This window comes from Trichomonas vaginalis, chromosome VI, assembly GCF_026262505.1.
Source record: "Trichomonas vaginalis G3 chromosome VI, whole genome shotgun sequence".
NCBI classification, from domain to species: domain Eukaryota; phylum Parabasalia; order Trichomonadida; family Trichomonadidae; genus Trichomonas; species Trichomonas vaginalis.
Window position 1 is genome coordinate 17,679,323 of NC_067208.1, and position 18,561 is coordinate 17,697,883.

Consider the following 18,561-nt stretch of genomic DNA (forward strand, 5'->3'; position numbering starts at 1 on the left):
AAGTTAGAAGATTTTTCAGTTCGTGGTATAAAGTTCTATACACCTTCTCCAAACTTCTATTCTATCTTCACTGGATATAAATACGAACAAGTAGAATGGAAAGAAAATGTTATAGAAGCTTGGTTAGACCATGTCAAAGAAATTATATGCAATGGAAACGAAAAGTCTATGAGTATATCTTATGTTGGTTTGCAAACATCTTACAACATCCAAGTGCTAAAAATGAAACTGCTCTCATTGTAATTGGAAAACAAGGAACTGGTAAGACACTTTCTTTACAGATATTTTGTGCAAACTGTTAGAGGGCTATTCGAACCCGAATATGACAAACTTAGAAAACATCTGCGGTAAATTTAACTCTTCAATAGAGAATATGAAACTTATAGTATGTAACGAACTTCAAAGTATAGATACAACAAAGGTTTTAAACTCGGATGCTTTGAAGAGTCTTATAACAGACAAAGTTGGAGTTGTTGAAAGAAAATATAAAGACCAAAGAGTTTGTGAAAATGTTGCAAATTTCGTCATGGTTTCAAACAATGCCGTTCCGATGAAGTTAGAAAGTTCTGACAGAAGATATGTAGTTGTCAGAACGTCAGAAGCTCATATGCAAGATACAGAATATTTTGACGACTTAGCAGAAACTTTGACACCTAACTTTTACAACCACTTGTTCTCATATTTCATGACATTAGATATTTCTAAGTTCAATCCAAGACAAATTCCACATACCGAAGAGAGACAAACATTGTTAGAAGCAAACAAGAGTGTATATGAACTGTTCATAGATGAAACTGACTTTGAGTGTTTAGATGAAAGGTCATTGTACGATTCGTATAAACAATATTGTCAAGAGTATGGTTATATGACAGCGTCTAAACGAACATTCTTGGCAAATGTCAAAAGTCTTTTAGACGTACAGAATGGTGTATATACAAAGAAAAATTTTTCTGAGTAAATTTTAAAAAAAATATTTTTTTTATCCGATAGAAAAGATGACGAAATTCATCTCAGTCAACAAGTATATGACAGAAGTCAAAGAAGAACTAGACCCATTCACATATTTGAATGTTTACTTCTACCATTTTGAAAAGTCTACATTTGACAAAGTTTGGAACATCGAACCAGTTAAGTTTGCTATTGTGACTAAAAATGGTGCGAAATTTGAAGACTTAGACATAGAAGGTTTGTTAACAGTCAAAGAAAGTTTTGACAGAAGGTTTTCAAACCTTAAAGAAGGCAAAGCATACAAACTTGTTATACCTTATGAACCAAAGAAAGCAGACGACTATGAATATTATGAGTCTAAGATAGTTGAAGTTCAAGGTAAATTGGGTAAAAAGATTTTAGAGTCTAAGCCAGTGTTTGCTCCTAAAGAGGAAGAGAACATTGACATTGACCCAGAAATGTTCTAAAAATAAAATTTTATTTTTACATGTCAAATTTCTTTTTCTCTGGCTCTGGTTCTTTCTTCTCTTCTTCTACTTTCTTTTCTTTCTTTTCTCTCTTCTTCTTCTCTGGTGGAGTTATGTCAAACTTCTCAGAACCATATTTTTGTAAAAGGTCTTTGTCCTTTAATAGCTCTTCTATTCTGTTTTCTATTTCATTTTCAAGAACAGCGCATGTGTCTTCTTTGCATTCTAAGAAGTTTTGTTGGACTTCATCTCTCCAAGAGGCGTCATCTCTGTCAACAAGTCTGTCATTGACAAATTTTAAGACTTCTCTGCTTAACGTTTTATGGTTCTTGTCATATTCCCAGAAACAGAACTTTAGAACAAATTCACCTTTCTTGTTTACACTATGTAAGATTTTATGGTCGACAGATGTTTTGCTGTCGAAAAGCTTGTCTCGAATATAGATAGCGAAATCGCTAGACATTTCCTAAAAGATAAAAATTTTAATTTTTCTAAAAATATGTTAGAAAAAAAGTTTGCTGACATTGACAAGAAATTTGAGAATGTTTTAAATAAGAACAAGAGGAAGTTGGAAAATGCTCAGATAAAACCCATACATGACAAGTTCCTATTTGCTCAGAATGGTATAACAGGTCTAATCGCACCACCTGGGTCGGGCAAGACTTTCACTTATCTTAAAATGGCTGCACAACAACAAGAACTAGATGAGAAGAACCCATTCTATGAGTTAGTAGTCATTTGTAGTACTTCTGGTCAATTTGACCAAACCGTCAATTCGTTCAAAGATATTATAAAAAAGTCTAAGTTAGTATGTATAAAAGACTCTGAGTTGTTAGATTGGATAAAGAAGTACCAAAGAAGAGTTTTGAAGTACAATGCTATAAATGAGTATGTCAATTCTAAGTTTAAAGACCCAAATGAGGAAATGCAGAGAATATTAGAGAAGAAACACTTCAGAAACAAACAGAAAGAGATAGAATACATTTCGAAGAAATTGCAATCTTACGATTGGAAGACTTACCCTCACAGATGTCTTCTTATCTTAGATGACTTTGCTTCTCATCCTTTGTTAAAGAACAGAGAACAAGACATGTGTCGAATTCTCAAGAAGCTCAGACACTTTAACATTTCAGTTGTCATTTGTGTACAGACAGCAAAGAGTTTAAGTAAGGATGTAAAGAGAATACTTACTGATATCATACTTTTCCCCGGATTGTCCGAAGACGATTTCATGGAACTTATGAAAGAGTCCATGGCAGGTAAGTTTGACAGACATGAACTATGGGAGAAGTACAAAGTCATACAAGACCCTCATACTTCTTTCAGAATTCATATCTACGCGAACAAAGTTCAAATTGTAAAAAGTCAAGCGTAAAAATGTAAGTGTTTGAGTCTTAGTCTGTTGTGGTGCTGGGGCTGTCGGTTCTTCTGGCTTTGGAATGGACTCGGTTGGTGGAACGTCAGCCATCCGTTTGTGTCCTGTCGGAAGGAAGAGTTCTTCCAGTTGGAAGGAAGGACTTTTCCTGTCGGAAGGAAGGACTTTTCCTGTCGGAAAGAAAAACTTTTCCTGTCGGAAAGAAAAATTTTTCCTGAAGGAAAGAAAAATTTTTCCTGAAGGAAAGAAAAATTTTTCCTGAAGGTCGGCCAAAAAGTTCTCAATTTTCGAAAATTTGAATGGTTTACGGACGGACAACTGGAAAAGTTTTTCCTGAAGGAAAGAAAAATTTTTCCTGAAGGAAAGAAAAATTTTTCCTGAAGGAAAGAAAAACTTTTCCTGTCGGAAGGAAGGACTTTTCCTGTCGGAAGGAAGGACTTTTCCTGTCGGAAAGAAAAACTTTTCCTGTCGGAAGGAAGGACTTTTCCTGTCGGAAGGAAGGACTCGGAATGCCAGAAGGACTCGGAATGCCAGAAGGACTCGGAATGCCAGAAGGACTCGGAATGTCAGAAGGACTCGGACAAGACAATTTACCATCTAGAGCTACCTGAGCCATCTTTGGTGTCAAGCTTGAAAAATAAATGGTTCATTTACTCTTCCTCTTTGAAGTTGTCAAAATACTCTGTTATTTTTTCCTTCAGTAGCGGCAAATCTTCTTTGAATGTAAGTATTGTACAACCTTTCATATCATAGTGTGTTTGAGGTAACGTATCTTGAACTATCTGTTTAACATCTTCATTCGGTGTCATTGAAATCGGTAAGTTTTCGCGATAGAACCAATTTCTGTCAGATTTGTAAATCTTAGCAAGGTCGTAAAAGCTTTTGTTGTTTCTTCTGACTAAATGCAACATAACCATATCTCTGTCTTCTTCATTTTCCATCTCTTCAGTGTAAATCATATACTTATAGTTCTTTTCCTTTCCTTTTGGTACCGAACGTGGTATTCTTTTCTGTATGTTTTTGTCTTCTTTCATCATATCTTCTCTCTGCTTTGTACAAAGTTCGTCAAGTAGCATAAGTATGTAGATTGCATAACGAGGTGAAGCCCACATTGCTATTGAACTAGCTAGGAACTTATGAACATATATACCTTTTAGATGCGATGGTAAGTTTTGTCTGTCTTGGTACATCTTTTTAAGTTCTACATGTTCAAACTCACTGAGGAGTTCATGAGTGCTATTTAATTCAAACCAGTCTTGTGGTTTCTTGGTATCTGGAGCAAAACATGCTGTCAAAATACTTTGCATTTGGTACATGTCATCTTTGACCGAACGAATGAGACGTAACTGTTTGTTAAACTGTATGTACTCATATTCTTCATTTATGGCTTCATGAACGATAGCAGTTGTTGTGTTCTCTGTTGTTGTCATATCTGTCTTTACATACAAATATAAAAAAAATATTTTATAAAAACTAACGCTATTTTTTATCTTGTATAAAAGATATGATTTCAGGGATTTTTTTACGAAGTGTCAAAGTTCTCTTCGTCAAAAAAATACAGTTATATCATGAAATTTGGTCATTTTTTCACGATTTCAGGGATTTTTTTTACGAAGTGTCAAAGTTCTCTTCGTCAAAAAATACAGTTATATCATGAAATTTGGTCATTTTTTTCAGCAAAAATATATTTTAGGTGTCACCAGGTCCCTCGGTCCCTCGGTCAACTAACATCTTTTTGAAAATGGTGACAACATGACATTTTGACAACAACACAGGAAATAAACTTCTTCGTATATGTTTTGTCATGAAATTTGGTCATTTTACTCAGCAAAAATATATTTTATGTTAGCATGTTAGATCTAACACGTTTTCTAACCTCTTTTCTCACCTCTTGAATTTTGTATAAAAAAGATATGATTTCAGGGATTTTTTTACGAAGTGTCAAAGTTCTCTTCGTCAAAAATAACAGTTATATAATGAAATTTGGTCATTTTACTCAGCAAAAATATATTTTATGTTAGCATGTTAGATCTAACACGTTTCTAACCTCTTTTCTAACATAACTATTTACAAGCGTTTTACATGGTATATGTTGCGATGGTTCATGACTTTAAACAGTTTTGTAGCTTCTATTTCTTCACGAAGGATATCAAAAGTTTTAACAATGCCGAATGTTTCTTTATATTTCTTCTTGACATCTGAAAGAAGGAAATCGTCAGCTGTTGGATAGTTTTTGTTCAGAAATGTCAACATGTCCATTTTATCTTCTGCTGGTTTCTCTGCTTCTTTCTTTAAGTCAGCATAGTCGTTTCGCATACGTTCTATCTCTTTGACGGAGTAGTTATATTTCCTCATTGCTGCTTTACATTTTGAACATTGTGGGTTCATTTTAGCATTGTACATTGAAATAAAACCAGCTAGAACAACTAAGGCGTCAATGGTTTTCTTTAACTCAAAAGTTGCTGGTTTTATCTGTTCGTTCCATACTTTACCTCTTTTATCTTTATCTCTTATCTGCCATACACATTTTGCAACTAACGAAACAAAGTTGTCGTAGGTCTTAAATTCTTCAGATTTGTATATGTCAGAGATGTTTTTATATACCATATCGCAGTCTTTGTCCATGACTTTGTGGTTGCAATGAAATCCAAGAAACTCATAGTTTACCTTACGTATGAACTTCTTGGTTTCTACTGAGTCAGTTGCTTTGACTTCTATTTCATCGAATTCTGGAATAGTAAGCTTTTGTTGTTGTATTTCAGGAAGTTTAGGTAGATGGTCAATAATATCCTGCATTTCATAAAGATATTCTTCATTTGTTTCATCTTTCGCACTACAGTCTAAAACTCCTTGGAGAAGTTCCTGCTTTATCTTCTGGATTTCTGTTTCGAAAGTATATGAAGAAGGAATGAAGCTTTTCATCTCTACTAACATTGAAGTTGGGTTCATGACTAACGAGTTTGGTGAAGTTGTTGCTAACATGTTCTTACAATAAAAATAAAAAATATTTTTTTAAAAAAACTAACTTTATTTTTTATGTTTTTTATGAAAGTGTCAAAACTCATGAATTTCGAGAGTTTTCTACGATGTTAGAAAAGTGGTTAGAAAACGTGTTAGATCTAACATGCTAACATAAAATATATTTTTGCCGAAAAAAATGAGTTTTGGTTGAAAAAACAGGTGGAGCCAAAAGTGGCTCGACCTCAAAACAAGCATTTTGTGAAGAATATACCAACCGCCAGAATGTCGACGGTTGCTTTTTATACAAAATTCAACAGGTGAAAAAAGAGGTGAGAAAAGAGGTGAGATCTAACATGCTAACATAAAATATATTTTTCAATACTTTTTCAGCACAAAACATATACGATGAAATCTATCTCCTGTGTTGTTGTCTAAATGTCATGTTGTCACACTTTTTCAGAGAAGTTAAAATGACCGAGGGACCGAGGGACCGAGGGACCTGGTGACGTAGTGACACCTAAAACCATCTAACCTAAACATCTCATTTTTCAATACTTTTTCAGCACTTTTCCGTAGTTGTATATGAAAGACAATTCGAGATAAAAGTCATAGTACAATGGTATTATATGCTGCACACCGTTTGTTGTGAACCAGACTTGAAAGTCAGAGAAACTGTTACTAGGTGGTTCGTAGAATTTAGAAGCAAAGTCATAAAAGTCCTTACCGATACAAAGAAAACTGTTGTTGCTTGAACTGAAACTTGCATGACACATGACATTTTGAGGATCGAACACGTTTCTATAAACTGTCAAATCTGTTGGTGGGAGTATAAATTTAAAAGGACCGTCAGGTGGTAATGGTTCGTTCTGGTTTAGTAACCGAAGAAATTGTGCCCAAGAACGTTTGTCTACTCCCCAATATAAAAACTCTGTATCTCTTGGAGGGTTAATTTCAATCTTTTGAAATGAAACGGTGGAGTTCATCTTGTCGTATTCTAGTTTTAGATAGTATGTTCCATTTAGTAAAGAGTCGTATTTTTCTTGAAATTCCCAGTAGTATTTGTTTATTTGAGTTTGAAAGTCATTTAGAGTTTTTTCAAGACTTTCGTCTGAACGAATTGTAAAGATTTTCATTTCATCAAATTTTTCTATTAGACCATCAGAGCCTTTATACTGACCGTGAAAATATACTGCGAACATAAAAGCGTTAGTTCTATTTGAAAACAAAACTCTTCTAAATCCTATTGCCTTTGCATCTGAAGGGCTTTGAAGCCAACGAACTGGATAGTCAAACCTGTAAGTACGGGATGAAATTTCTTCATCTGATATAGTCCTACCAGCGTTTGTAAAGATATAGTCTAACGGTTTTGTATCTGCTACTTTTGTTCTTTGTTTTTCAACCTGAAGCATTTTATATATGTAAAAATATACTGTTTTAAAAACGTTTTAAAATGGTATGCAATTTTTTACTTCATGCAATGTTTTATTTCTGTGCCGTCTTCAAGTATACCCCAATACTTACGCTTGGAGAGGACATGAACTTCGGTGAAAATTTTGTCCAATTTGAATTGACCCATCTTTTCACCGACTAAACCCATTTCAATGAGTTTGTTGTATCCTTCTTCGTTCGTCATGAGTGCGTCAATGTTCTCATAGTATACCTTCACTTTCGATTTAACATCGGAGAAGAACTCATTGTAGTTGTCAAGGACTGCTTTTGCGAACTGAGGATAAGACCAATGTTCGACAATAGGTTTTACTGTGGTTACTAAGCCACCTTGACCTTGAGTAAATTCGTATTTCAAAACAAAAGGGGAGAACCTTTCAACAAAGTTGTCGACCTTCTCATAGTGTTTACTCTTCATCGCTTGAGGTTTCTTAATGGAATATCCCCATGTCGAATTCATAAGCAATTTGAGTGTCATTGCAAGTTTGGGGTTTGAAGCTTTCCTAATATCATACAGTTGTTGTATGACTTTTCCAACTGTATAGTTCCTTCCCGGGAACTCACCATCTTCGTTTGGAATTCCAGTCGGAATATATTGGACAAACCTCATGTACGCAGCGTTAAGGTCGACATAGTATATTTTTTCATCTGAGTCGAACTTGTCGCATCCAATCGGTCCAGTTCGTGGAAATTCAAGCGAGTCTCTTATCTTCTGAGAAACCTCGCCTGTTATTTCATAAACATCGTCAAAGCAACCTGTTTCATATAAAACCTTCTGACCTAACTCAGATGCTCTCCAATACAATTTGACGTCAATTGGATGTCTCAATGGAAGTTTGTTTATAGCATCTTGAAGTTCTTGCAACCTCATTGGAAGTTCTTCTGGTTCAGGTTGGTATCCGAACAATCCAACTCCTTTTGGAACTGTGTACTTCTTTTGTGCTATAACTTTGTCCGGAACAACTTTTGGTCTTACCAACAATGAAAAGTTTGTTTCGTCTTTTGGTACAAAAGTTTCTGTCAGCTTGTCATCTGGAATTGGTTCCAACAAACCTTTCTCGAAAAGAATGTTAACAGCTCTGACAATGTTGCATTTGCCTTTTCCGAACAATGGGTTTGTAAGACTTTCGTTCAACATGAAGTGGTTGTGGACAAGTACAATCTTCAACCATGGCAATTTGAAGTCAACAACATAGTCGTCATGTGAAGAACCTTTAGCTGTAGGTATGTTGACTCGGATATTGACATTTGCCAACGGTGCAATTTTTGCCAATTGACCTCTGAGCATGTACCTTGTTTTCACACATGACTCAAGATACTTCATCTTCTCATCTGTAACAAGACCAGAGTTCCTGAGACATGTAAGAATACAAGGTTCATTGACAATTTTTTCAATTGAATTGTAAATTCCATACCTTGTCAAGTCAATGTCAGACTTATTTCTGAAGGGGAAGTATCCAGCATGTTGTCTGACTGCTTGAGGGTTAGGTTGGTACCATTCGAACTTGACACTTGCAATTCCTTCAATCGCATTCAAAATGTCTGAGTCGGAGTCAACCATTTGTTCTCTCTTTGTAGTCTTGAAAGCGTCAAGAAGTTGTGCGGCTGTTGTGACATTGCCATATGCATAGTAAATATGACCATCCAAATCTGTTACGGTCAATCTGAGATTGTATCCTTTCTTATTTCCGTCTTGAATTGCAGCAAGTACTCCCATGAAGCCTTCTTTGTTCTTTCCTTCTTCAAAATTTACTGTAAAGGTTCGCCCAGATGTAATTTTACTTCTAACTTCACGATACTTCTCATATGCATATCTTGTTCTTTCCATGGGAGCATGTGCGTCTTCACCCTTCCCTTTTTTCCGTCTCAAGGGATGCAATTGTTCGTCATGTTTCCAGTAGAATCTGGCAAAGCCGTCGTGTCCTTCAACCTGTGGCTCACTAACATCGAAAGGCATGTCCATAAGCCGTTCTTCTTCTAACCTCTCTAGTCTGTTTGGATAATTTGCGCGTGCTGTTTCCAAGTCCATTTCGTAGGTCAGACCAGCCAGTTTGTCATAGACTTTTATTGGCTTTCCCTTCCTATATTTAAACTTCTTTGAAACTTTCCAACCATATCTTTCTAACTCTGCTTTTATTCTAGCAGACCTTCTATCCATTCTATACGGGGGCATTTTTTATAAAAATAAAAAAATGTTTTTTTTTACTTTACGTAACCACCTGCTGCCAAAAGTCTTTGACGCCAACCCATACCAGCTAATGAAGGTTGACTTGGTTTAGTTTGAAAACTAACCTTTGGTTTGGTTTATCTTCAGTTTTTGGTTTATTTCTTCTATTGGTTTTTCGTCACTTTTCGGTTCATCTGACTTTACCTCACCTGCAGGAACAGTTGTGTCGTCAACATCTTCATAAATATCATATGCCATTTGTTTTTGTTTTCCTTTCAACTTTTTGTGTTTGTTGTAAAGTTTAGAATATTTCGACTCTAAGTCAATGAGATGTTCTATAATGAACTGTTGGTCAGTGAAGTAAACTTTTCCATCTGTTGTCTCGAAAGCTCCTTCAGACTTCAATATTTTATTTGTGAGAGTCTGTTTCTTTTTTGAGATACTTGCCGTTCCATTTTTATGAAAAGTGACTTTGTAGTTAGGGTTTGTATTTCCAGACCTGGCACTTTCTATTATTGAATTTTTCTCTTCATCTGTAAGTTCTTTGACAGGTTTTGACAATGGTTCTGAACTTTTTGTTTGTGGTGTCAAATCTACCGTTTCAACTTCTTCAGTCATTTCATCTCAGTAAAAAATTTTAGTTTGGTTTGTTTTCAACTGGTTGTTTAGGTTTTTTAAGTCGGTCTAAAACTTCCTGAGGTATAGGAAGAACTTGACAAACACGTGGTTGTGTAACTGCTGGAAGCCGACAAATCCATCTTGAGCCCATTTGTCTCAATGCTGTATTGTTCATTTCATCTCAGTAAAAAAATTTACATTCCCCACGTTTGAGGCGGTTGAGGTTGGTTGTTGTTTACCCACTGTTGTGCATGGTTATATCCTCTGTTAAAGAATCTTTCACCTTGGTCCATGTAGTGTCCTGCTTGGTTATAGTAGTCATTTGCTTTGTTATAGTAGTTTCCTGCTTGTCATCCTACATTGTCCATCCATCCTTGAACTTTTCCTCTTGTTTCAGGATTTGGAATAAGATTTGCTGCATCTCGTGCTACCTCCCAACCTTTCTGTACGGTTTGTATAATAGGTTGCGCTTTCTCTTTCAGTATACCTAAAGTACTCAAAATCTTCCTTCCAATTCCAAATGCACCTCTGGCTAGTGTTCCCACTGCGGGCAAAAATCTAGATGCGACTCCTGCTAATGCGCCAAATAAACCCATTTCTTATGGGTTAAAATGACGAATTCAAACAAGGACCCGTATGTTTCTAAAGCGACAAAGAAGCACTCATGGTAAAAATCTTTAGTTCAACACCAAATGCTTGGTTTATGGATATCTTGGAAAACATTCCAAGGTATAGAGAAGATGGACCACCATACTGGCTAATATTTGTCGGTCAAAACACAAGATACTGTGAAGCCATACCATTATGGTCCAAAAATATTTTAGATGTGAAAACTGCTTTGACAATATTCGTTGACAAATACCATCCAACAAAACTGACATCTGACTGTGATAGTTCTTTCAAATCAGACGATATTAAAAACTATCTGCGTTCAAAAAATGTAAACCAATATTTCATTGTCGACCAAAACCATTCTGCTCTTGGTGTCATTGACAGTTGTATAAAAATCTTAAGAGACTTAAATCAACCACACAAGGTGGTGAGGTAGATGAAATGTCATATGACGACAAATATAGACACTTCTCCATGGCAAAGATGAGACAAGTTTTAAATATTTACAATAGCCGTAAACAAAAAGGTTTGGGAAACCATTCCCCCGAAGAAATGAAAAACAACCCCGACTTAGAGAAAGACTATATATTTAATAGTTTAGTTAAGAGGAAGACAAGAAAGAATGCCAGGCTTCAAACTTAAGAAAGGTGACAAAGTAAAAATAGAAATACCTAAACGCGACCCATATGAAAATACTATTGACTATGACAACAATGGGAACTCGACAGGTACTCACCTTCGTGTTCGTAAAAATAGAAGAAAGTATACAAGAGAATATTATATGAAGTTTTGGCAAACATGGCAAAATGTACAGACTGCAAGCAGAAGATAAAACTACTATTGTCAGACCTCGTTTCAAACTTGTTAAGGTTCAAGGTGGTATACTTTCAAAGACAGTTCCTAACAAATATAAGACAACTCCTGACGAATATGCTAAAGAAGTGGAACATGACGACTAAGCAATTCTATACCATGCGTAAACTGTCATGTAAGGTGGCATGTAGTCTTTACTTTGTCCTGTTGTTTGCGTATACCCTGTAATGCGATGTGTATGGCTTCCTCCTACCTCAGTGTTACTCCAGTAACAATTTATAGCAAACTTAACGTCCTCTTTAACATCATATCCTTTACCTTTTGTCATTCCTGACCAATCCCAAAATCTATGACTATGCAAACCTGCTTCAGATGTACTTAAATTTATGTAGTGACTGTGCGCAGGTAAATTTGCACCTGAAATCGTTTTACTTCCACCTGTTTCCTTTGAAGAGTTTGCACAATACAAAAACCTGTCGACTATTTGAGTCCAAGTTCCAAAACCAAGTACTACTTCTGGTCTGGTAGAGTTCATTGACGTGTAAATAGAACCTATAGGATATACTGTTTGAAGTATTTCTGTCTTTAACGTTTGAAGCTCTGTTTTGTCAGCTTTTTTATCATATAAATCTTGAGCAGTGAATTTAACTTTTTTTTCATCCTCCATGACATAGACATTTCTACATCTAATGTCTTTATCCGATGTTAAACCTTCTGGAAAGTTAGGAGGTTTAAAATATAATCCACCCCCACCAGTTTCTTCAATCGTTCCTAAAATACTTTCTATACCAACAGTTGAGAAGAAGCTATGTGTATGTCCAACGTCACTTTTCCTGTTTAAGGTTTCTTGTAAGTTTGTAATATTTGCAATGGTATGTGTATGTCCAACGTCACTTTTCCTGTTTAAGGTTTCTTGTAAGTTTGTAATATTTGCAATGGTATGTGTATGGTTCTTATCCGCTTTAAGGTCTAAACACCCTGAAACCCACCCTGTATTGGCTTTACCTTCTAAAATCTTTGTTGTCCGTTCATTATACCATTCAACCCTTTCTTTAATTTCATTGTCTTTTTCATCCACATATTCCTTATCTGCCTTCTTCACTAACGCACTAGCCATACAACCCCTATCTACCTTCTCCTCTAACTCACTGTTGACATATGTTTTGTCAGCTTTCTTTTCAAGGCTAACGTTTAAGTCTGTTATTTCAGATATAGAATGTGTATGTCCAACGTCACTTTTCCTGTTTAAGGTTTCTTGTAAGTTTGTAATATTTGCAATGGTATGTATATGAGTCTTTTTAGAATATTCGTTTTCAGCTCTTGTCACTTCACTTGACATTTTATTGTCAACATATGTTTTGTCCGCTAGTTCAGGATGAGTATGTTCTTTCGTTGCATATGTTGCATCTGCTCTGTCATGTTCTTCTTGAACTTTTTCAATGACATACTCTTTGTCAGCTTTGTTGTCAACATCTGCTTTCAAAAGAAGTTCATCTATAGGTTTCTCGTTTAAAGTTCCTTTTGTTGGATTTATACAAACAGTATGGTTCTTATTGTCTTGAAATAGAAACTCATCTGTCATTGGGTTTAATGTCAGTTTTAAGTTTCCTTCTTTCAATGACTCAGATATCTTAGAATAGTTTGAAAAGTTTGTTGTGTTCTTATTTAGAGCTTGCAAAATGAGTTGTCGGTTGTGTTTTATTTCTCTCATAGACGCTGTTTCTTTCGACATTTTTATTCTAGATAAAATATGCTTTCAATAGAAAAAGAAAATTCAAGAGTTGCTACAACTAAACCATTAGATGAACTTTTTACGAATGTTGGTCAAAAGTTTGAGACAGAGACCGTAAAGCATGAAGGCTATCGTTTTGACTACCCATTGAGATGGCTAAGAGACCCATCCGTCACAAAAGCTATTGGCTTTCGTAGAATGAAGTTCATTTCAGAAGCCATACATGGTTTCCCATTTACGGTCGCTTTTGAAGTTCGATACTATAACAAAGAAAAACGTACGTATGAGAAATTTGAACAGGGAAAACTTTTACAAGTGAATTTGCTTGTAAACTTAGAAACAACTCTTCAAGCTTTTCAAGAAAAATAAACGATATCTATATCGAATATGCAAACCAGTTTAACATTGACGAAGGAGAGTACCATCTCGATATTTTATATGACAGGAAAAATGCAACTGTTAAAATCAATAGAATAGAAGACCTTGGAGAAGACGTTTATATTTCTACAAAATATAACAACTTGGCATGGTATAGATTTTTGAGGATGTTAAATCAGCCTGCAGAATATCCAGTACACCCGAACTTTTATGAAGTCGAAAACCCTAATGGAACATATGAAAATGTTTTCGACTCAGATGCTATTATCGTTCATGCTTCATTTTCTGGTGCACAAAACTCTTTTTTATGCTTGGCAAATGACTTTTACGAAAAACCTACAAAGCTATATGAACCGCCGAGTGGAAGTATTTCAGACTTTCAAGTATGGTTTACAACAGATGGAAGAAAGAGAATAGTTCCATTATACCACGCGTTTTACTTAGAACTTAGTCTCATATACAACTACTATCGAACGGTAAAAATATAATTTTAATACGGTTGAGGTGTTGGATTTGGTTGCCAACTTGACTGTGGTGCAGGTTCAGGCTGTTGTATAACAGGAGCTTGTTCTTCTGGTTCAGGGTCTTTAGGTATAATACCAACGAACTGACCTACTCTTTTACCAATATTTTTGACTCCGTTCCAAATTCCTCTTCCTACGGTTTTTATTCCATTCCATATACCTCTTCCAACATTTCGAAAGAAGTTTCCAATACTACTGAAGAAACCCATTTTACTATATGTAAAAATCTAATGTCCACCTAGTCTCTTACGTTTCCTTCTGAGTTCCATTGCATTCTTTAACTGGAGCTCATACATTCTATTTCTCCTCTGGTAGAAAACATATTCTGGGTCAACTCCTGTGTTCGCGTCATCTGCATAGAGTTGTTTATATCCCACTTCAGGGTTTGTATAAAACTCTTTCCATCTCATATTTGCATACCATGGTGGCAAACCTAACGCAGCGTCATTTGACATGGCAGTTTGCATTTGTACATCTGTTGGCACTTGACCATAGTTTGCCATTGCAGTTTGTATTCTAACTTCATTTGGAATATTCTCTGGGTTTGGTTGTCCAGGTTGCTGTGCATTCGCTAAGTTCTGTGCGTCCATTTAATATTAGATAAAAATATCTCTTACGAGTACATATGCTGAACATTTGCTGGTATTGGTTCATCTTCATATTCTCTATATCTTTCTGCCACGTCAAATAAGTAAATGACACAATGGAAAAAACCTAAAACAAGTAGTCCTATTTCAAACCACATTTACTTACCAATAAAATTTCTTTGTTATGACACTTTCTCCAGTTTATAGGACCTCTCTCATATTCTATCTTATCGTATCTAAAATCATAGTCATGTATGTCCTCTAACCATCTCATGACACTTTCCAAACCACTTTTATCGGATGTAAAGTAAAAGCATGGACAGTTATGTAAAACGTCTAAAGTTTCTAAAGAGTCTCTCAAAGTCCAGTCTACTTGGTATTGAAAATCCCATGTGTTATAGAACGGCGGGTCTACTATAAAGAAAACATTTTCCTTGTTTTTATATTTTTCATACAACTCTGTCCAACGACATCTCACAAACTCTATACCCTCAGTATATTTTTCTATGTTCTCTTTGAAAACCTTTGTATAGTTAAGATATAAAACTTTTGACATAAGTGTTTCAATGTCATGAACTCTTATAGCACCACTATATAATAGTCTAGAAGATATACTATCCCAGTCAATATACTCTGCTTTTTTCAAAACCTCTCTGACAGTATTTTTCTTATCTAATGGTATACGTTCCATCTTACCTATAGGTATCTTTTCTTTTAACTCTTTCAATATTTTGTTTGTGTCTGGTATATGTTTGAGACGGTTCATATAGTTGTCGAAGTCATTGCATATAATCTTTGAGTCAGGAAATATTGTATGGCACAAATGAGATATATAGAAACTTCCACCGAACAAATCTACAAATGTTAGACCATTCGGTAGTTTCTTAAGTTCTCTCAATAGAATATCTTTACATCTACTCTTATTTTCAAAGAAGGGTAGCGGTGGTTTTGTAAAATTCATTTTATATACAATAAAAATGTTTTTTCCCTGAAAAGTGACAGAAAAGTGACAAAACATGAAAACTACTCGGTTAAGGTCTTGTCGGTTTTGTAAAATAACCATCCTATCTTGTTAAGACTTCCTGGACTGTTGTCAAAATGTCATGTTGTCTCATTTTTTCAGAGAAGTTCGTTTAACCGAGGGACCGAGGGACCGAGGGACCTGGTGTTATACTAAACATCTTCAGGGGGCTAGAGGGGCGCAGCCCTGGAAGCCCCAATACCCTTTTTTTTTTTTTTTTAAATTCGGATATTGATTATATAAATAGCACTGTTAACATATTTTGGATGAGTAAAAAATACCTTGTTTTGTATGCATTTAGTACACCTTTATTTTTGATTAAAACTATAAAATTTTTATTCCTTATATAATAAATAGTATATGTTACATAAACATGAAATTCAATAGCATTCAATTTTGGATTTTTTAGATTTGGTAAATTTTAGAAGAAATAAAATCAGCAATCAAAATAAAGAAACTTTTTTGTATCTTCTATGATTACCTTTTGGTACTAAATTTTGCATTAATAAGTAAATTATCTGTATTATTCTGTGAGCACAAGCCCTCAGTTATGCTGGTAGTGAATGAGGAATCGTCATTTTGCGAAGAGAACGCGATTATTAAGGTAATTTTGAGAATTGTCTTGAATTATTTAAAATTAAAGTTAATTGAATAGGTAGGATAACTAGCCTTTGCTAAATTTGTATAATTTGACCTTATTCTAGTTGGATCTGAGAATGTTTTGCTGAAATAATAAATTATATCGCCGATTTATGAAAATTTCTCTGATGGGACCGACTCGCTGAAACGTATTAGTGTTAATGGTAACTTGTCTGAATTTTCAAATTTTTTTCGAAATCCAAAAAATCACAAACAAAAGCATCAAAATTAAATTTGAATTTAAAGTTTTCATTTTTTTTGGAAAATAAAAATATTTTTCCCCAATAAAGTTTGTTTTTACTTTTGAGAGGAATAGAAACGTTATTTTGGAATTTTGAAACGACAGAAATGTTCCATTTTTAATGTAGATTCTAAAATGGGGTCAAATTTTTGATTGAACCGTTATCCATTGAAAAACCTCGATTTTAAAATGTTATTCCAAAATATTCATCTAATGATATAGTATATATTTATTAATTATTACTTTTTATTCAATTTTCACTTTTGGCGGGATTTCATTTTTTTGTTGTTGTATGGGCCATATTGTTCACCCAAAACGGAAAACAAAGGCAATGCATAACATTTTACTCCACGAACGTCGTCGACTCTCAGCGCGACAGATGCTTGGTGCTTGCATAATGACCGGAATGCCATATACAAAAGGTGCTCGCTTTCTTTCTCTTTGTGGAACTAAGCCCCCTGTGAAGAGTGGTGTCATGAGACAACAGAGATTTTGTGACGATAAGATTAGAAGACTTAAAAGTATTTCCCTAATGCTGTCGAGAAAGTCCTTCAGTGGTTACTTATCCATTGATGCAAGATGGACGCACAGGCGAAACTCGCCAAGTTGTACAGTAACTGCGCTCGATGCTGTCACAAAAAGAGTTCTTGCATGCGTGAACATCAACCATATTGGTGGAAACAGACAGCATGCTCAGTATTCCGGAGCTTCCAACAATATGGAAAGTGCTGGAACTCGAATCATCTTGAAGCAATTAAAGAAATACAATATCTTGAAAGATGTTAAAGAGATTATTAAAGACCGAGATAACAAAAGTGTCTCTGTCTTTAAAGAATTTGGCGTCTCTCATCTTGAAAGATTCGATCCAGGTCATGTATCAAAAAATATCTCAAAAGATTTTACAAAGTTCTCAGCTTCTCATAAGACAGTTGAAGTTTTCAACGACAAGACTCAGAAGATTGAAAAAATAGAGAGACCTTTCTGGGGTCTGAATGCAAGCCTAAGTATGTGGCTTTGGTCATGTTTTGCCGAAGAAAATATTGACAAACGTACGAAAATGTGGGAGAATTGTGTCTACCATTACGTAGGCAATCATTCTTTTTGCGAACCGCACAATTACAAATGCTTTGAATGGCAAAAAGGTGTCAATTCGATCCAACTTCAATTCATGCTCTATGACTGGGTTCACAAATGGACACCCATAGTTTCCAAAGTTTCTTCCAAAATTGCATGCTATTTGGACAAATCAAGAGCCTGGAAGAACATTAACATTAGAGTTAACGTTGCAATCTTAGAATGGAATGATCCAGAGCATTTTCTCGGAGATATACAAAAAGCATTACATCTTCCCCCACTTCCAGAAGATTGTGTCAAATCATTTGAAGAGAATTGTTACTCCAAAATGATATTGAAACAAAAAACTGTTACAAAAGGTTCTAAAAAACAGAACAAATACAAAAAATCCATTCAGAGTGTACCAGGAGGAGATTATCAAGTTTTCAGGTCCGAATGGGAATCAGAAGACGAAGACATTGATGACTTTGATTAACGAAAATTACATTTTATTTATTGTTTTTGTTTTTAATTAAATTATTATTATGCTCATTTTCTTATTTTGATTTTTTCTCATTATGATATAAATAATTTATTAATGCATTTATCCAATAATTATGCTATGATATTTTTATGCCTTATTTCATTTCTCTTATATTTGATAATCTGGTAAAATATAGTTCAGACTATAATCATTTTAGATTATTGATATATTTATATAGGTTAGAATAAAATTAGTTTCATTTTCTACTTTTATTTTGAATTAATAATTTATAATATCAAATATTATGGCGTAACCTCTCCTTTAAAATATAGATATATATAGGCCTATAGAGTTTATTGGCACTCTCAAAACTCTAGAATTTTGAGTTTACTATACCCTTAAGTTTCTGACGGCCAAGTTAGCAGATCTTAAATTTGGAGCAGTATTGAGTGTTGGATGGAATTTAAAAAAAAAAAAAAAAAAAAAAAAAAAAAA

The 18,561-nt window shown here is 34.7% G+C and overlaps 14 protein-coding genes and 1 pseudogene across 15 annotated transcripts, besides 3 other annotated features; 3 read left to right on the top strand and 12 right to left on the bottom strand.

Annotated features, from left to right (window-relative positions):
- Positions 1 to 12,589: part of a mobile genetic element that runs on past the window's edge.
- Positions 996 to 1,415, top strand: TVAGG3_0884010 (protein of unknown function, DUF4108 family; the record flags this gene model as incomplete). Its single annotated transcript, XM_051250530.1, has 1 exon — positions 996 to 1,415. One exon carries the CDS (start codon positions 996 to 998, stop codon positions 1,413 to 1,415), a length of 420 nt encoding a protein of 139 aa, XP_051086005.1.
- Positions 1,432 to 1,878, bottom strand: TVAGG3_0884020 (uncharacterized protein; the record flags this gene model as incomplete). Its single annotated transcript, XM_051250531.1, has 1 exon — positions 1,432 to 1,878. The coding sequence occupies one exon, from the start codon at positions 1,876 to 1,878 to the stop codon at positions 1,432 to 1,434; it is 447 nt and encodes a 148-aa protein (XP_051086006.1).
- Positions 1,915 to 2,674, top strand: TVAGG3_0884030 (protein of unknown function, DUF4106 family; the record flags this gene model as incomplete). Its single annotated transcript, XM_001303680.2, has 1 exon — positions 1,915 to 2,674. A coding segment is annotated over one exon (760 nt), but the record flags the coding sequence as incomplete, so codon positions are not given.
- Positions 2,695 to 2,883, bottom strand: TVAGG3_0884040 (uncharacterized protein; the record flags this gene model as incomplete). The annotated part of the gene is made up of 1 exon (XM_051250532.1): positions 2,695 to 2,883. The coding sequence occupies one exon, from the start codon at positions 2,881 to 2,883 to the stop codon at positions 2,695 to 2,697; it is 189 nt and encodes a 62-aa protein (XP_051086007.1).
- TVAGG3_0884050 (uncharacterized protein) lies at positions 3,095 to 3,406 on the bottom strand (the record flags this gene model as incomplete). The annotated part of the gene is made up of 1 exon (XM_001290903.1): positions 3,095 to 3,406. One exon carries the CDS (start codon positions 3,404 to 3,406, stop codon positions 3,095 to 3,097), a length of 312 nt encoding a protein of 103 aa, XP_001290904.1.
- TVAGG3_0884060 (uncharacterized protein) lies at positions 3,441 to 4,220 on the bottom strand (the record flags this gene model as incomplete). Its single annotated transcript, XM_001290902.2, has 1 exon — positions 3,441 to 4,220. The coding sequence occupies one exon, from the start codon at positions 4,218 to 4,220 to the stop codon at positions 3,441 to 3,443; it is 780 nt and encodes a 259-aa protein (XP_001290903.2).
- On the bottom strand, positions 4,858 to 5,193 carry TVAGG3_0884070 (organellar and viral DNA polymerase type B; the record flags this gene model as incomplete). Its single annotated transcript, XM_051250533.1, has 1 exon — positions 4,858 to 5,193. The coding sequence occupies one exon, from the start codon at positions 5,191 to 5,193 to the stop codon at positions 4,858 to 4,860; it is 336 nt and encodes a 111-aa protein (XP_051086008.1).
- TVAGG3_0884080 (organellar and viral DNA polymerase type B) lies at positions 5,316 to 5,772 on the bottom strand (the record flags this gene model as incomplete). The annotated part of the gene is made up of 1 exon (XM_001295743.1): positions 5,316 to 5,772. A coding segment is annotated over one exon (457 nt), but the record flags the coding sequence as incomplete, so codon positions are not given.
- On the bottom strand, positions 6,300 to 7,160 carry TVAGG3_0884090 (uncharacterized protein; the record flags this gene model as incomplete). Its single annotated transcript, XM_051250534.1, has 1 exon — positions 6,300 to 7,160. The coding sequence occupies one exon, from the start codon at positions 7,158 to 7,160 to the stop codon at positions 6,300 to 6,302; it is 861 nt and encodes a 286-aa protein (XP_051086009.1).
- Positions 7,217 to 9,370, bottom strand: TVAGG3_0884100 (uncharacterized protein; the record flags this gene model as incomplete). The annotated part of the gene is made up of 1 exon (XM_051250535.1): positions 7,217 to 9,370. The coding sequence occupies one exon, from the start codon at positions 9,368 to 9,370 to the stop codon at positions 7,217 to 7,219; it is 2,154 nt and encodes a 717-aa protein (XP_051086010.1).
- On the bottom strand, positions 9,485 to 9,982 carry TVAGG3_0884110 (uncharacterized protein; the record flags this gene model as incomplete). The annotated part of the gene is made up of 1 exon (XM_051250536.1): positions 9,485 to 9,982. One exon carries the CDS (start codon positions 9,980 to 9,982, stop codon positions 9,485 to 9,487), a length of 498 nt encoding a protein of 165 aa, XP_051086011.1.
- Positions 10,002 to 10,157, bottom strand: TVAGG3_0884120 (uncharacterized protein; the record flags this gene model as incomplete). Its single annotated transcript, XM_051250537.1, has 1 exon — positions 10,002 to 10,157. One exon carries the CDS (start codon positions 10,155 to 10,157, stop codon positions 10,002 to 10,004), a length of 156 nt encoding a protein of 51 aa, XP_051086012.1.
- A 568-nt stretch (positions 12,590 to 13,157) lies between the features above and the next one.
- Positions 13,158 to 14,005, top strand: TVAGG3_0884130 (annotated as a pseudogene). Its single transcript has one exon. A coding segment is annotated over exon 1 (848 nt).
- A 263-nt stretch (positions 14,006 to 14,268) lies between these two features.
- On the bottom strand, positions 14,269 to 14,544 carry TVAGG3_0884140 (uncharacterized protein; the record flags this gene model as incomplete). Its single annotated transcript, XM_051250538.1, has 1 exon — positions 14,269 to 14,544. One exon carries the CDS (start codon positions 14,542 to 14,544, stop codon positions 14,269 to 14,271), a length of 276 nt encoding a protein of 91 aa, XP_051086013.1.
- A 226-nt stretch (positions 14,545 to 14,770) lies between these two features.
- On the bottom strand, positions 14,771 to 15,589 carry TVAGG3_0884150 (phage tail repeat-like family; the record flags this gene model as incomplete). Its single annotated transcript, XM_051250539.1, has 1 exon — positions 14,771 to 15,589. One exon carries the CDS (start codon positions 15,587 to 15,589, stop codon positions 14,771 to 14,773), a length of 819 nt encoding a protein of 272 aa, XP_051086014.1.
- A 280-nt stretch (positions 15,590 to 15,869) lies between these two features.
- Positions 15,870 to 18,464: a mobile genetic element.
- Positions 18,465 to 18,531: 67 nt separating this feature from the next.
- Positions 18,532 to 18,561: part of a mobile genetic element that runs on past the window's edge.